At 38.7% G+C, this 16,255-nt stretch overlaps 1 protein-coding gene across 1 annotated transcript in view; it reads right to left on the reverse strand.

The window, feature by feature from the left end:
- Positions 1-15,873, reverse strand: part of ATP13A5 (ATPase 13A5) — a 101,774-nt gene extending 85,901 nt beyond the window's left edge. The window contains 2 exon segments of the mRNA XM_033855208.2: positions 178-351; positions 15,811-15,873. Of these exon segments, the coding sequence (XP_033711099.1) occupies positions 178-351; positions 15,811-15,873 (237 nt within the window).
- Positions 15,874-16,255: the final 382 nt, after the last annotated feature.

Genomic DNA, 16,255 nt, shown 5'->3' on the forward strand with positions numbered 1-16,255 from the left:
CTGATGTGGAGGAAATGCCCTTCATTCCTGAGTCAAAATAAGACACAGCAAAGAGACGGCAGAGATAGTTTTGCCATCTCCTATTTGTGGACAGGGAAACTTAAATAGAGGAGGATCCACTCTGGAATGCTGACCATCACAGGCTGTGCAATAGATGCAACACAGAAGGACGTGCACCGTTGTCCTTAGCAAAATAGTGTCTGCTTCTTGCAAGGAGCATGGGATACAGTTGGCCCATACCCTCCACTGCGGCTTCCAGTAGAATAACAGGAGAAGGACCCCACAGGTCAGCACGGATGTTATGAGGCAGAGAGCTCTGCGTAGATTCTGGGTCTGGTAACCAAATACCTCCTGGAGAGTAAATAAAAGATTTACTCTATTTTTTTCCCACATAAAAACTCATTCTGTTCCAAGACACACAAACGTTACATTCAGGGGTTGGTTGAGAAAGAAATCTAGTTTTGGCTGGTTGAATCAGATTGATTGCATACAGCTGTCAGCTGATATAATTTAAAAAATTCCAGGAAGGACTCATTTTGCTACCTTGGCACATGGAACTAAAACATTAGGAGCAAGGAATGGACAGACTTATTTGGTTCTAAATACTTATAAGAGTCACCTCAGATTTATAAAATACTTCATGTTTTGGATCATATTTACTTCTTTTAGATATAAGGTTTTTAAAAAAATTATTAATGTGAAGTTACTGGAGGAAGATGATAAAATTATGACCAATGTGATCCATACTTATATATCTTGCTTTATTCAGATTCAGATTTGTTTTATAATAATATGATTAAGAAGGATTGAGAGTGTGCATAAGTGTACTGATTTCTAAAACAGTAGGGCAATATAAATTATGAGATTATTTGTGGACATGAAAAACTTCCAAAAGACAGCTTATAGGTATTTACCCTGAGAGTAACATGCTGAAATATTTCTATTTTTAATAATAGGCTAGTTAATGTTTGTCATGAATTGAGTAAAGACTTGAGATGTGGTTTTAGGGGAAGATAACTAGCCAAAAACAATAGATTTGCTTAATCAAAGGTAATTTTTAGTTTCCATCTCCTACAATGAAGTTTCACAGCATTGTTTTTTAAATTTCAAAAACTAGATATTTAGTGTGAAGACCCAGAGGGCTCCTGAGTATGAATGACATTGTTACTCTACCATTATTTTACTTTCTGGTGTTATTTTGTGTGTGTGTGTGAGTGTGTGTGTGTGTGTGTGTGTGTGTGTGTGTGTTCTAAGACTGAAATCCCGGGTCCAGATCATAGGGCTATAATGTCAAGAAGATAGTATTTTACTGAGTTTCTATAGCACTTTCAGTGATGGAATCTCCTGAATTTTATGCCAGTTTAGATCATGCTATAATAAATCTCTTGTCTTAATTCTTTGGAAAAGTTTTCATCTTCACTATGGTCATTTTCATTAATATTTTCTAATAAAGAACTCTGTGGTAGATTAACATTTCAATAACAGTTGTTGAAAGTAACACTTAGACATATTGAAAAGGTCACAGGCTTAAGAAGCTAAGACATAAGTTTGAGTCACCACTCTGTTAGTTTTCAACTATGTGAACTTAGGTAAATCATTTCACCTCTAGGGAATCCCAATTTCCTCTTCTACAAAACAATTAGAAATATGTGCCTTACAGGGTACTTGTGCTCAAATGAGATAATGTCACCTTAAGTGTTCTGCAAAGTAATTAAAATGTTAAGAGTTCCTTTCCACTACTCCTCAACACAATCACCTACCTGGGGAAACAATGACCGTTAAGTTTAGTGATGCTGTCACTCTATTTGGAGATTATTCATGATAAGATTTAAATGTAACTTAGAAACATGTGTTCACTGTGCTTTTAAGCATATTTTCAGTTGGATCTCCTTTCTCTCTCCTCTCTTTCCTCTGATTCTGTAAACCTGTTTTGGTTTTATTTGTGAATTATAGGTTTATTAGACTCAAATAAAAAGTATATGCCAGTTCACATATTATGTCATAAATATGCATTCTTTTACAAAGTTATTTACAGGGGCTATTGCCAAAGCCAAGGTGTGTGCAAAATAGAAGCAGAACAGTTGGAATTTTAGTCCAGCTTGTAGCTGAAATGAACACATTTCAGGAAAATGGCTTTCCTTTTTTCTGTTTACTTACACACAGCAGTGGCATTGGTAATCATAATTCTGATTCCCCTTCAGGTCTTTTCCATACTTTTTTTTTTATTCAAAAAGGAACTCACAATGCTATCAAGACTGCAATGAAATCACTATAGCTACACACTGCTAACAACCTTATAAACTGGAGTAATTCTTTAGGGAAAGCAAGGTGACAAATTGTACTAAGAATTATAAAGATGTTTCTATCCCTTGAATCAGTAATTCTGCACTAAAAAATATACCCAAAGGAAATAATACAGAAAGTGGAAAGTGATGTATATAAAGATGTTCAGCACAGCGTTATCTGTAATAGCAAAATTATTAGAAGAAACAAATGATAGCTAATCATTCAATAAGATGTGGGTCAAAACAATGGGCTATTGTGGGGCCATTAAAAACAAAATGTATGAACTCAATGTAGAGTTATGGGACATTATATGATATAATGCTAAGTGAAGAAAAGAACATAGAACAGATAAAGTAGATGGAAAACAAATAGCAACATTATGAACTTTAACCCAACTATACCAGTAATTCCATTAAATGTAAATGGCCTTAATTCTGTGACTGAAAGCAAAGATTGTCAGACTACATAATAAAAGAAGATCTACTATATGCTGTTTACAAGAGACACACTTTAAATATAAAGAAGCAGATAGATTATAAGGATAAAGAAGGGAGAAATGTATCATGCAAAGACTAACAAAAGAAAATCAGTATAGCTATATTAATATCAGACAAAATAGACTCTAAGAAAAGAAATATTATGAGAAAAAGAAGAACAAAGATCCATTCAACAGAGAGACATAACAATCTTAAATTTTTGTGTACCTGTAAGCATAGTTTCAAAACTTATAAAGCATAATTGATAGAACTTAAATTCGCTCTCATCATTGAAGATTTTAACACATAAGGAAGGAAATAAAGATAAGAAGAGAAATGAATAAAATAGAAAGCAGACATATAATAGAGACAATAATGCCAAATTTATACTTTGTGAGGTTAATAAAATTGATAAACTCAAATAAATCTGAGTATTTTTAAGGTTATAAAAGAAAATGAATGTGTAGCTAAAAGCCTTTCTACCAAAAAAAAAGAGAAAAAAACTAAAAAACAAACTTCAAGCCCAGATGGGTTGTGAATCCTTTCAAATATTTAAGGTAAAAATGATACCAATCTTTCACAAACTCTTTCATAAATAGAGGTGGGAATGCTCCCAAGTCATTTTATGAGGCGAGCATACTCAGATACCAAAATCTGATAGGTATGTTACAAGAAAGGAAAATTACAAGCTAAGATCTGTCAGAAACATGGATGAAATAATCCTGAAATATATCATCTAACTAACTCAGTGATATATTAAAAAGGTGATACATCATTACCAAATGGAATTTATTCTAGGATTACAAGGACTTGAAAATCACTGTATTTGGTATGTTAACTTTCAGGAGGAAAATTATAAGGTGATCTCAATAGATACAGAGAAACTTTCATAAAATTCAAAACCAATACATTAAGAAAAAACAGAAAGAAACCTCTCAGCAACCTAACAAGAGATAGGAACATCTTTCAGCTAACATCATGCTTAATGATAAAATATAGGCCTCTCCTGAGATCACAAGCAAAATAAGGTTATCAACAATCACCACTAATATCCAGTATAGTATTGGAAGTCTTAACCAGTGCAGTAAGGCAAGAAAAAGAAATAATGTTTACAATAATTGGAAAATGAAAAGTAACAATACTGTATTATATACTTGAAAGTTGCTAAGACAATAAGTCTTAAAGTTCTCACTACAAAAAAGAAGTGGTAACTGTGTGAGGTGATGGAGGTGTTTGCTAACGCTATGGTGGTAATCATTTCACAATATTTAAGTGTATCTAATCAACACGTTGTATACTTTAAACTTACAAATTGTTATATGTCAATTATATCTCAATAACCTTGGGGAAAAAAGAAGTAAAACTCTTTTTATGAGTATATAATGTGATTATGTACATGAAGAAATGAAAAGAATGTACAAACAAATTATTAGAGTTAATAAGTGAATTTATCAAGGTTGCTGGATATTGAGCCAATACAGAAAAACTAATTGTATTTGTATATACTAGTAACAAACAATTTGAAAATAAAGTTAAATATCATTTGCAATACTATCAAGGGAAAAAATCAATTATCTTGTAATAGTTCTAACAAAGTTGTACAGGACCTCTAAATTAAAAACTACATATTATTGCTGAGAGCAAATATCTAAATAAATGGAGAGATATATTAAGTCTGAGGACTAACCATTAGCAATCCCATTTAACCAAGTGTTGATAGAGGTCATAGAACTGTACACTTGAAATCAGTGTACTTTATTGACACCACTGTATTATATATGTCAATAAAAATAAAATAAAAGTGGAGTTTTTTATTAGATATTGTTCCAAGCAGGTGGAAGTTACTTTAATTACTTCAGTGAGATTGGATTGAGAAAGAGAAAATGGCAGGAAAATTTGAAAAGTGATTGAAAAAAGAAAAAGACCAGAGAAGGGGATTTCTATTGGAAATAGGAGGTTTGGTGACCTGGGAATACAGTAGCTGCCTCCTGGTGTGGTTGATTGGGAAGTGCTGACATACATAGGAGGAGAGATAAAATCACATCCCTGTAACCAAGATAAATTTCTGTGACAGACATCGCTTATGGCCGGGGACAGCTCAATCAGAATATCAACAGTTTTTTTTTCCCTATCTGTTAAAAAATAAGTAAGTAGATAGTAAACCTAGATAGCAGATAGTAGAGAGATAGATAGATAGATAGATAGATGATAGATAGATATAAAAGACCTTGTTAATGTCAGAGTAACTTTCAGAAATAAGTAGCTCCTTGAGCAAAGATGAGTAGAAGCAATGTTTTTGCTTCTTTGATAAACTGGCCTCATAAATCTTGGTAAAATTCCTTTCTATCATTTCTCAGTTTTCCCAGAGTTTATGTGGCTAGATATGGGACTTGAGGTTTAAGATAAAAGAATCACTACTTTATTTGGTACTCTTTCAATCTACTCCCAATTGGCTTGCCAATGTTGATGTGATTCGAGTTTATCATGTTTCCATTTGACCGATTAATCTCAAGTATAATTTGATTGTTCTAGATGATTAGTCTTCTGATGCAGTAAGAGTCATTCAGATTTCTCCTAAATATTGATTTACCTCTGGTAAAATCCATTAAGAAATGCAGGGTAGAGGAGAGAGCCAGGAACAATATGTGTGCCATGAGAGGAAGGTAAGTAGAATCCAGAGGTCTTGTAAATGTAAAGATACTGGGAACAGGAGTGAGAGCATCAGAATCTCAACCCCATTATACGTGGCTCGTTGCAATAAAGTGAGTTTTGCCACCTATTAGCTATGTGACCTCAGGACTTAACGTCTCTAAGTCTCAGTTTCCATCTCTGTACTTAGGGGATATTAATAACACACACCTGGAAGAATAGTTGTGAAGATTAAACAAGAAGTGTAAGGTGTTGAGCACAAAGGAAGTGCTCTGTCACGGTTAGCAGTGGTCTGATAATAGGTTCATCCAAAGGAGGAGAGAGGTGACTCCTTCAGTTTTGAGTTGCAATACACTGAGTCAAGGATGGTAATGGAAACGGGCTGTGTTCCACAGGGTGAGGACCCCAGATCTGCCACCTATTAGTGGAGTTGAATAGCACAGAGGTTGTGCCCATCTTCACATAGACTTGAATTGTATTCTCTCTAAGCAGTAATGTTCCCTCGCTTTTTTGTTCCCCACTAGAATTCTGTATTCCAGATAACAGGAGAGGTAACACAGCCTTAATTGTCTTTTTCTAGGACCAGAATACGGAGGAAGCAGCTTGGATTAGGAGTAACTGAAATTTGCACATGCCTTTTGACAGAGGTTGTTCCCTAAGGTCATAATTTAGAGCCCTATCCAGGTCTGTCAGCAGAGCCTCTGTTCTTTATAGCCCACCCCATTGCCTTCTAGAAGCTCTCACTTCTATTTCTTGCTCCATCACTTGCCAGTTAATGTGATCTGGGTAAATGATTTCATTCACTGAACTTTAGATTCCTCATGTGAAAAATGTGGCTGGTTGTAAAACACAGTGGAAGTAGTCTGACGTCACAGTTAAAAGCTTGGGATATGGCGTGAGAAAACCAAGTTCAAATCATGCCTCTACCACTTAACCAGATATCTGACCTTGGGTAATCCACTTTACTTCTGTTGACTCAATTTCCTCCTTCATAAACGGAAATAAGAGCATTAACTATTTTTCTAGGGTTGTTGTGAGAAACTAATGTGATAATGCATGCAAAGCATTTAACACAGTTCCTGAAACATTTTGAACACTCAGTATATGTTGAGAGTAAATATTAGCTTGGTTAATTTACAACAAAATTTCAGTGGATTAAAAGTGGCTAGTCCCATTGGACTCACTGTGAAATGATTTGACCACAGGCAATATTTAGAGCTAAATATTATTTGCCAAAACCATAAGTTGTGTTTCTGAAAGTGGTTGATCCAGTGGCTTAAATGGAATTTTTGCTTTTCCCACTGAGCACAAATTGTCAAAACTGAAGTCAAATGCAGGCCCAAAAGAAAACTGCTCACCTTTGTAATATGTGAAACTAGGAAAAAGGCTTTAAGATAAACACCAAACTAATTAAATGATTAACAGATGTAGTAACTATATACACGAGCACACACAAGCACACACACACACCAGTACAGCCATCCTTCACTTGCATAGGAGGTAAACAGTGTGACAGAGCATCCTCTGATGCTTACGTAATGTGACTTTTTATACGTTTACTTAGCTGAGCCTCAGTTTCCTCAGCTGTAAAATTGATATCTGAGTAACTAGCTCATAGGGATTCAATGAGAACATACAAGAAGTACTAGTACAGAAAGGGCATTTAAAAAAACATGTTTTTTCTTTCTTTTCTTTATAGGTAGTTCTCACAGCTGCAATCAGAGACAGAGCTAGGATTGGTCATATTCTTCAGGAAAGGAGAATTACAGGGCCCAGTTTCATCTAAGCATGGTTTCCTCACCAAATTCCCTTTTGGTGGGATCCTCTTAGTCTTATGGAATCACCTCCTAGGGTCTCCTCCTGTCTTTGTTCTGGATTTTTATTGCCTCTGGAGCAGTAACATTTATGAACCACTGGTCTTGTAAACAGGTCTTTTTCAGCTTTTGTAAATCATCTTATTCTTATGTTCACCATTCACGTGTTTATCCATCTGGAATATCTGTTGCATACCCACCATGCAAAGACACAGTAGTGATTCAGATTTTTTTGAATGGGTATTTTGGGTTACTTTCATAACACTTTTACTTCCTCAGACCAGATTCTTACAGCTCAAAGTTGTAAATTGATTTACTCAACCAAGATATCACATAAATAACTCTCAGTACTTCAATTTTCTCCTGTGGATGGCAATGCCAGCGTTTTGCTGTGACATGTTAGGGTTTTCCATGAGTGAGAATGTTCCAGTAGTCTTAGAGTAAGTTATCTCTTTCTGTATAATCCTCAAACTTTTAGTCCTTTGAATCATGGCCAAGGAGATAATATCTCTGAGCCCTCATATGATGCTAGAATTCATCATGTTTTATCTTCTTTTTTTAAAACAACAATCACAGCACCGAGTTTCTATTTATTATTCACAATCTACCCTTTGCTGTCTTTATCTAGACATGCCAAATTGTGTTCTTTTATGTGTTAAATGGGAGGATATTCTTAAAATGCTCTCTTATCTCTAACTCTGCCATGTTTTAAAGTTCTTTTCTTTAATGTTAGGATAATATTGTCTCTAGGTAATGAATCATGTTGGTGTGGTATTGTTCCTCAACCTTCTATTACTGGTTTAGTCACATGTAGTAATTTGTGTTAGTTATCACTACTTGCCAAATGTTGTTAATTATAGTTTCCTGTATTTTCCCTGCATTCATGCCATGAAGTGCCTTTTGAGTAAGGATAAAATGTCACGAGTACTTTCACTTTTGTCTGCATTTGGCAATAAGAACTAACCTTTCTGGACATTTGCTTAGGTGTCATTTAATCTTCCCAAGAATCCTATGAAATAGACATTATCATGTATTGAAATAGTTATTATTATTAATAATATTTGTAAGTTATTATTTGTATATCAAAGAAACTGAGTCTTGGCGGGGGGGGGGGGTGGATAAGTTAGGAGTTTGGGATTAACATACACACACTACTATTTATAAAATAGATAACCAACAAGGGAACTAAATAAATATTTTGTAATAACATATAAGGGAAAAGAATCTGAAAAAGAATAGATATATATGTATAAATGAATCACCTTGCTGTACACCTGAACCTAACACAACTTTGTAAATCAACTTCACTTCAATAAATAAATAAATAATAAAAATCTTTGCCAACCCCCCCCCCCAAAATAAAATAAAATAAAATGTAGACATGTTGATAAACTAGAAAAATAAAAAAGACACTGAGCCTTGAAGAAGTTTAAAATAGGGACTGTCCTGGTGGTGCAGTGGATAAGTATCCGCCTGCCAATGCAGGGGACACAGGTTCGAGCCCTGGCCTGGGAAGATCCCACATGCCGCGGAGCAACTAAGCCCGTGTGCCACACTACTGAGCCTGCACTCTAGACCCCACGAGCCACAACTACTGAGCCCACGTACCACAACTACTGAAGCCCGCGTGCCTAAAGCCCATGCTTCGCAAGCCACAATGAGAAGCCTGTGCACTGCAGCGAAGAGTAGCCTCCGCTGGCCTCCCGCTCGCCGCAACTAGAGAAAGCCTGCGCACAGCAATGAAGACCCAACACAGCCAAAAATAAATGAATAAATTTAGAAAAATGTTTTGTTTAAAAAAAAGTTTAAAATAAGTACTGAAATAGTTTAACCTCTTAAATATCCCCCTTATGTTTTTTTTTAAAACATCTTTATTGGAGTATAATTGCTTTACAATGGTGTGTTAGCTCTTTCTGGAGTGCCATTCCGTCTTTAGAAGTGTGAATCAAAATCCAGTGCCAAAGAGATGTACATAATGTCACACTCAGCTGTAGCCACGCTCATAAAGTCAGCCAGGACTACTATAGCAAAAGTGCTATCACGTCGTGTTCCTGGAAGTAAAAGTGCAACCGAGGACCTTTGTTTGATGAGGCTAACGGCGACAGAGCGCTGAAAGTACATCAAAAGGGAATGAGGCACATGGGCTGGCTAGCAGGGACAATTTCTAGAACCAAACTTCGCCCTACGTCAAAGGCATGGATGGGGCAACATGGCATGTTCTGTTAAAAGTTATTTGTGGAGCAAGAGCATCACTAAACAGGAGGAATGTCTCAGGAATTATTTGGTTCAAATTTATCTTTTGGAAAAAAATAGCTGTACACCATCTTTTACAGATGAACACCTATTGCCTGTTTTTTTTGTTTGTTTGTTTTGTTTTTTTTTTTTTTTTGCGATACGCAGGCCTCTCACTGTTGTGGCCTCTCCCGTTGCGGAGCACAGGCTCCGGACGCGCAGGTTCAGCGGCCATGGCTTACGGGCCCAGCCGCTCCACGGCATGTGGGACTTTCCCGGACCGGGGCACGATCCCGTGTTCCCTGCATCGGCAGGCGGACTCTCAACCACTGCGCCACCAGGGAAGCCCCTAAACCATGTAATCTTGAAGGAAGTCCTTGATCTCCAGAAGGAGCACAGTCCAGACAACACTTTAATTTATTAAGCTACGAGCCACTGAATCCTGCCGACAGCCATGTAATCTTTTTTTTTAAAAAACATCTTTAAACCATATAATCTTTTTTTTTTTTTAAACATCTTTAAACCATGTAATCGTTTTTTTTTTTTTTTTTGGCGGTACGCGGGCCTCTCACTGCTGTGGCAGTGAGAGACCGCTGTTCTACAGAGGTCTCCATTCTCTTGCTGGTTGTCAGCCAGAAGTTACTCTCAGTTCTCAGTTCTTAGAGAACACTCAGAGCTCCTTGCTACACTGAACCTTCCATCTTCAAAGATACAATGGAAAACCTCCCTTGCATCAAATCCCTCTCATGCTTTAAATCTCTCTGACTTCAGGAAGGGCCCAGTTTCTTTTCTCGGCTCTCCTGATTAGGTCAGGCCCATCCAGATTCTCTCTCTCTTTTTTTTAAATTGAAATTTAGTTGATTTACAAGATTGTGTTAGTTTCAGGTATACAGAAAAGTGATTCAGTTATTTGTTTTCAGATTATATTTAAGTTATTACAAGATACTGAATATAATTCCCTGTGTTATACAGTAAATCCTTGTTGCTTATCTGTTTTATGTATAGTATCTTGTTAATATCTGTTAATCCCATACTCCTAACTTGTCCTTCCCTCCCTCCTTCTCCCCTTTGGTAACCATACGCTTATTTTCTATGTCTGTATCTGTTTTATATATAGATTCATTTCTATTATTTGTTTTAGGATTCCACACATAAGTGATATCATATAATATTTGTATTTCTCTGTCTGACATTTCGTTTAGTATATTCTCTAGGTCCATCCATGCTGCTGCAAGTGGCAATGTTTCATTCTTTTTCATGGCTGAGTAATACTGCATATCTTCCTAAGCCAGTCATCTGTTGACAGGCACTTGGGTTGTTTCCATATCTTGGTGATTGTAAATACTGCTGCTGTGAACATTGGGGCGCATGTATTTTTTTTAATTAGAGTTTTCATCTTTTCCAGATATATGCCCAGGAGTGGTATTGCTGGATCATATGGTAACTCTATTTTTCATTTTTTTAAGGAACCTCCATACTGTTTTCCACAGTGACTACACCAGTTTACATTTCCACCAACAGTTTAAGAGGGTTTCCTTTTCTGTATACCTTCTCCAGCATTTATTATTTGTAAATCCCTTTTTGCCATACAACATAACATAATCACAGGAATTAGAGCTCATCATACTTTTGGGTGCCACCCACACTCAACCAGAGGGGATAATACAAAGGCAAAGCTCATTGGAGGGGTGTCATGTTAAGATTCTGCCACCACAGGTGATTAGGAAGTTCTTCCATAAGGAAAATAGATCAGGCTGGACTCTACCAACCTCTACTCTGTTCTCCACAACAGCCACTTAACTATTGGAAGACAACCACTGTGATTGTTCTTTGGGGAACTATTTCCAATGTCTTTTAAACAGTTCTTACATAAATTATAGCAGGATTTATTTCCTCTATTCTGCAGAACAAACTCCAACAAGATATCCAAGGACTTTTTTTATAGTTATATCATATTGGCAACTAAAATCCAGGCATAACCAAATAAAGTACTTCTCCATGCATAGCTAAGCCCAAGTCATTGATCCCCTCACCTTGTATTTTTATAATAACTTAAGACAAAAACTCAATAATGAGGCCTGTTGCACTGCATCTTGCCAACTTCTCCCCTGCAATCCAGCCTAGAGAACTTTTTTGTTTGTCCGCACCGCGCGGCATGCGGCATCTTAATTCCCCAACAAGGGATCAGACCCATGCCCCCTGCAGTGAAAGCATGCAGTCCTAACCACTGGACCACCAAGAAAGTCCCTAGAGAACTTTTTGAATCTTGATTCTGTCATCTATAGTGTTCTCTCTCCCTCGTAGTGAGGTGTCAGTTGAAGTTGAGATAAACTTGCTGTCACCCAATCTGTTAATATAAATGGTGACTAAACAGAGGAAAGAGACAATCAAGCTCACTTTTTAATTTTCAGTTTTAGTTCCTTGAGTTTTGTTTTGTTTTTCCTTGAATGGAAGATGAGGAGAATGTGACAGTGTTTAAAATAATTCAGATGTTCAAAACTCCTGATTTTTCTTAACAACTCTTCACATACTGTTTTTGAAATGGTAGACCTCAAACAATTATCATTCCCCAAGTTTAATCAGAGGCAGGGGAAGTATTCTCAGCATCAATTTCACTTATTTGTATTTCTGTAATTTTTAAAGCCATGTGACAACTCCTGACTCCTTGCATGTAAATCTACCCTTCATATTTTCATAGCATTTTCCATCTTTCCTATGTGACCCTCGCAAACCCTGTGAATCAGAAGGGGTAATTGATGTCATTCTTAGGCAACTAACAAGGTCCCAAAAGGGGTCTGCAGCCACCCAGTCAGCAGTGGAACCTTGACTAAGATCTGCTGTCTTTTTGCCTTTGGGACTGCTCCCACTTGTGATTTTGACACTAGTGTGGTGGGCATCTGTGCAGAGGGGAGCCCCGATGGAATGGTTGGGATTGGCAACCGATACGAATCACGCAGCACTTCTGTCTCAGGAGCAGAATCAAGACGATCTCTGGAAAGTAAATGCAGCAAGCATGGCCAGAGGGGACTCCGAAAGAGAGGATGCTGTGCACATTCTGTGCCTCCCGACATGCCTGGCTGCGGGGAGATATAATGCCTTTTTCATAGAGGAGAGTAATAATAATGCTAAAATGATACCAATCGTTCATGGAAAACATCCCAGCCTTTCCTAAGGTGGTTCCATGGAACAGTAGTCTTGAGGGTATCTGTACGCCCTGCCCAACACAGACAGGAAGGATTCCATGGATACATACATACATGTGAAATAGAGCACACTGTAATGCCCCTTTTGGAGATTCACAAAGAACCACAGTATACTACAGGCTCTGAGAGGGCCTGCTGTCATTGGCTTGCCTGTTTGACCTAGTATTTCTCAAACCTAACTGCTAGGGGGAAAAAGCAGACTTTTTATACAGTAAATACCTATTATGATATTGTACAACAGAAGATGTTTTTGGAAAGTGTGTCTTACCTCATTTAATCCGCACCACAATTCTGAATGGTAGGTATTACTATCCTCATTTTACGAATAACTCAGAGATGTTAAACAACTTACCCAACAGGACCAGAATTTAAACCCAGGCCTGCCTGAGAACAAATTTCATTCCATTAGGTAGGAGCTATACAGTCCGAAGGCTCCAGGCTCATTGAGGGTCTGGGGCTGTGAAGGATGCTGTGGGCTGTTAGTGAGTCTGTGGGTCCTGAGAGGACCACAGGAGGAGACAAGAAAAGCTGACTGTGAATGGAGGGGCTGATGAAACGCGGGGCAGAAGAACGGAGACACTTTTAGGAAAAAGCCACGTGAAGGAAAAAGAGACCCCTGGAGCCAGATGGGAGTGGGAGGGTGGGAGAGGTTGGGAAGGACAGTCAAGGCCTGTACAGTGAGGGCATCTGTCACATTGGCTGTTGTGAGGGTGACATGAAATATTGCTTGTCAAGCACTGAGCACGGTGCCGACACAGGAGGTATAAGCCGCTCCCCGCCAGGAGGAGCTGGGGGTGGCAGAGGACAGAAGCTGATACAGCAAGGTTCAACTGCGGAGGCTCCTGCCATGCCTTCTGCTGTGCTGAGCTCAGCAAAATGACCCAAGCCTGCGCATGGCTCATCTCGCAGACCCTCACCGCCCGTGGAGACGGTTTCTACCTCACGCCCTCTCGCACATCACAGTGCTTGTTCCCTTGAACTGACGACTGCAAGAAGTCAGATGGGACCATGGGGAACCTTCAGGAAAGGAAGAGCAAGTGAGGAGAGGTCGTAAAACCACGGACTGACAGGCTTCCAAAGGCTGGGACTAGACTAAGCCCAATTTGACTTTGGCCCACTGATTATCTTAAAAAAGAAAAGAAAAGAAAAGAATTTTTTCCCAAAGTTTATAATAAGGCTATTTTACATAAGCATACAGATTTCTGGCTTCCTTTTCAAACTTGAAAGATCCGACAGCACTGGGCCTGTGACTTATAGGACAGCAAGTGCCCCGAGGCAGGTGGCAAATCCTCTCAGCTGTGCACCTGGGTCACCCCCTGTAGCCTACCTGCCTCACCAAGTTTCCTGATCCACCCGAGTAGGTTTTGCATCTGTGCTCTCTGCCTAAGCTCTTGAGTAAGATTTATGGAGAGGTCGATAGCCTGTCCCCCTCACCAGGATGCCCTGACAATGAGGTAAGCCTAGCTGGGAGTCCTAACAACGTTTTTTTGGTGGATTTCTCTAGAACTATTTGATCACCAACAAAAAAGAAGAAAAGCGGCTCCTGATCTGTTATCGAATCCTTTGATACTCACGCCCTTTCTATGGTTAAGAGACGGAAAACACGAGGCTCTAAACTTCACCAAAGCAACACCTAGTTAGATAAGAATTAAGAGCAACCAGAGATTTTCATGAACGCTCGTCGACATGCTGAAAAAAGATTAGATCCGGCACAGAGTTGTTCGGTAGGAAACACAGGTGAGTAGGTTTAAGTCTTTGCATCCCTTCAGTCCAAGGATTTTAGAACACTGTCCCACTGTCAAGATCAGTGGGTTACAATAGTGTACGCCACCGATGTGAGCCCCTTTTGTCATTTCAGTTTCCCAGCAGCCACTTTAAAGAAGTAAAAAAAAGCGAGTGAAGTTAATTTTCACAATATGTTTTATTTTACCCAAGCTATCCAAAACATTGTCATTTCAATGTATAATCAATGTAAAAATTATTAATGAGATATTTTACACATTGCTTTGATTAAGTCTTCAAAAGCCTCTGTATTTAACACTAGAGCACATTTCCGTTGGAACCAGCTACTTCTCTAAAACCACACGTGGCCAGTGGTTGCCTTATTGGACAGTGCAGGTATACATGAAGTCTCTTATTTTCTGTAGGTTCACAAAGGCGGGTAGGTGGGGAGAGAGTGGGTATGGATTTCCCATGGATCTCATGGGGAACCAGAAAAACCAGTCAAGTAACTGATACCTTTCTGACATATGAACCACGTCCTCTGGGTTCCTTTCCACCCTCCAGTGCGCCCTCTCTCTTCCATACCCCCTTTTTCTTCATCTCCCGTTCTCATTGCCTAGCTAGAGTGTGAACAGCACGGGGTGTGGAGGGGGAAGGAGTGAACTGGTTTCCCAGCCTGGCCCTTGGAGGCTGAGGACTTTGGGCAAGTTACTTAACCTCCCAAGTCTCAGATTTCTTGTCTATGAAATAGGATTAATTCCTTCCGTGAGTTCTGAGGATCAAATAAAATAATAAATCTAAACTCCTCAGCACCAAAGAGCTATTGCAGGAGTTTTCAAGTTTTTCATGATTATTTTTCAAGATTTATCTGTGTTAAGTGGCAGGGACAGTGTGAAAAAAGAATCGGAGAAATGAGAACTTTTTTTTTAACGTGTGCTCAATCCCAGGTCACGCTCTATTCCTTCTTCAGTACTTGGTGCTTAAAATCTCTCCTGGCTCTTGTAAGGCATGATTTCAGCCCAAAGCGCTCTGAGACCAAGTTATTCAGATATACTAAAGATAAAAGAATTTTTTTTAAAAAAAGTGTTTCAGTTTTTGCCTGAATTTGTCTAATTATATGGAGTGCCAGATAATGAGGATGAACACCTCAGTGAGTACCCCGTGGGAGTGTACACCGATGACTCTGCAAAATAGCTGAGGGGAGCTTCTCTGGTCCAATCAATGCACATGAGGCTGGCAAGAATGCCATCATCTAGAAGACACAACTTTCTCGCCCCTGCAGGTCCCCCACTATGAAGGTGTGCCTCGTGGATCTCCAGGAGACTTACCAGACTTAAACCTCTCCAGTTCCTAAAGCCAGCATCACCCCAAGTAGCCCACAGGCTCAGGCACTTTGAGAAACTATAATAAAAAGAAGGGAAGACTCACCAGTTCATTCTCTCCTCCTGGGTTGAGCAAAGCCCGATGGTCCTTCCTACTTTCCTCCTCCATCTGAACTGGACCTCCCGGCTAATTCCTTGGGGAAATGTCAAAACCACCGGGGCTTCTGTGAACTCAGAACAATCACTACTTGTCGTTGCTGTTCTCAGGAGCTTTTAAAATCTCTTAGCACATGCCTTACCTATTAGGCTTACAAAGGAAAGAGAGGAAATACTTTCCTCAGTCACAGGATTGGTCTGTTAATTTATCCTTTTTTTTTTTTTTTTAGCAGGCAATGATGCTATTTTTTTTTAATTTATATATTTTATTTTATTTTTGGCTGCATTGGGTCTTCATTGCTGTGCGCAGGCTTTTCTCTGGTTGTGGCAAGTGGGGGCTACTCTTTGTTGCTGTGTGCGGGGGCTTCTCATTGCGGTGGCTTCTCTTGTTGTGG

The sequence above is a fragment of the Tursiops truncatus genome, chromosome 4, assembly GCF_011762595.2.
Source record: "Tursiops truncatus isolate mTurTru1 chromosome 4, mTurTru1.mat.Y, whole genome shotgun sequence".
Classification (NCBI taxonomy): domain Eukaryota; kingdom Metazoa; phylum Chordata; class Mammalia; order Artiodactyla; family Delphinidae; genus Tursiops; species Tursiops truncatus.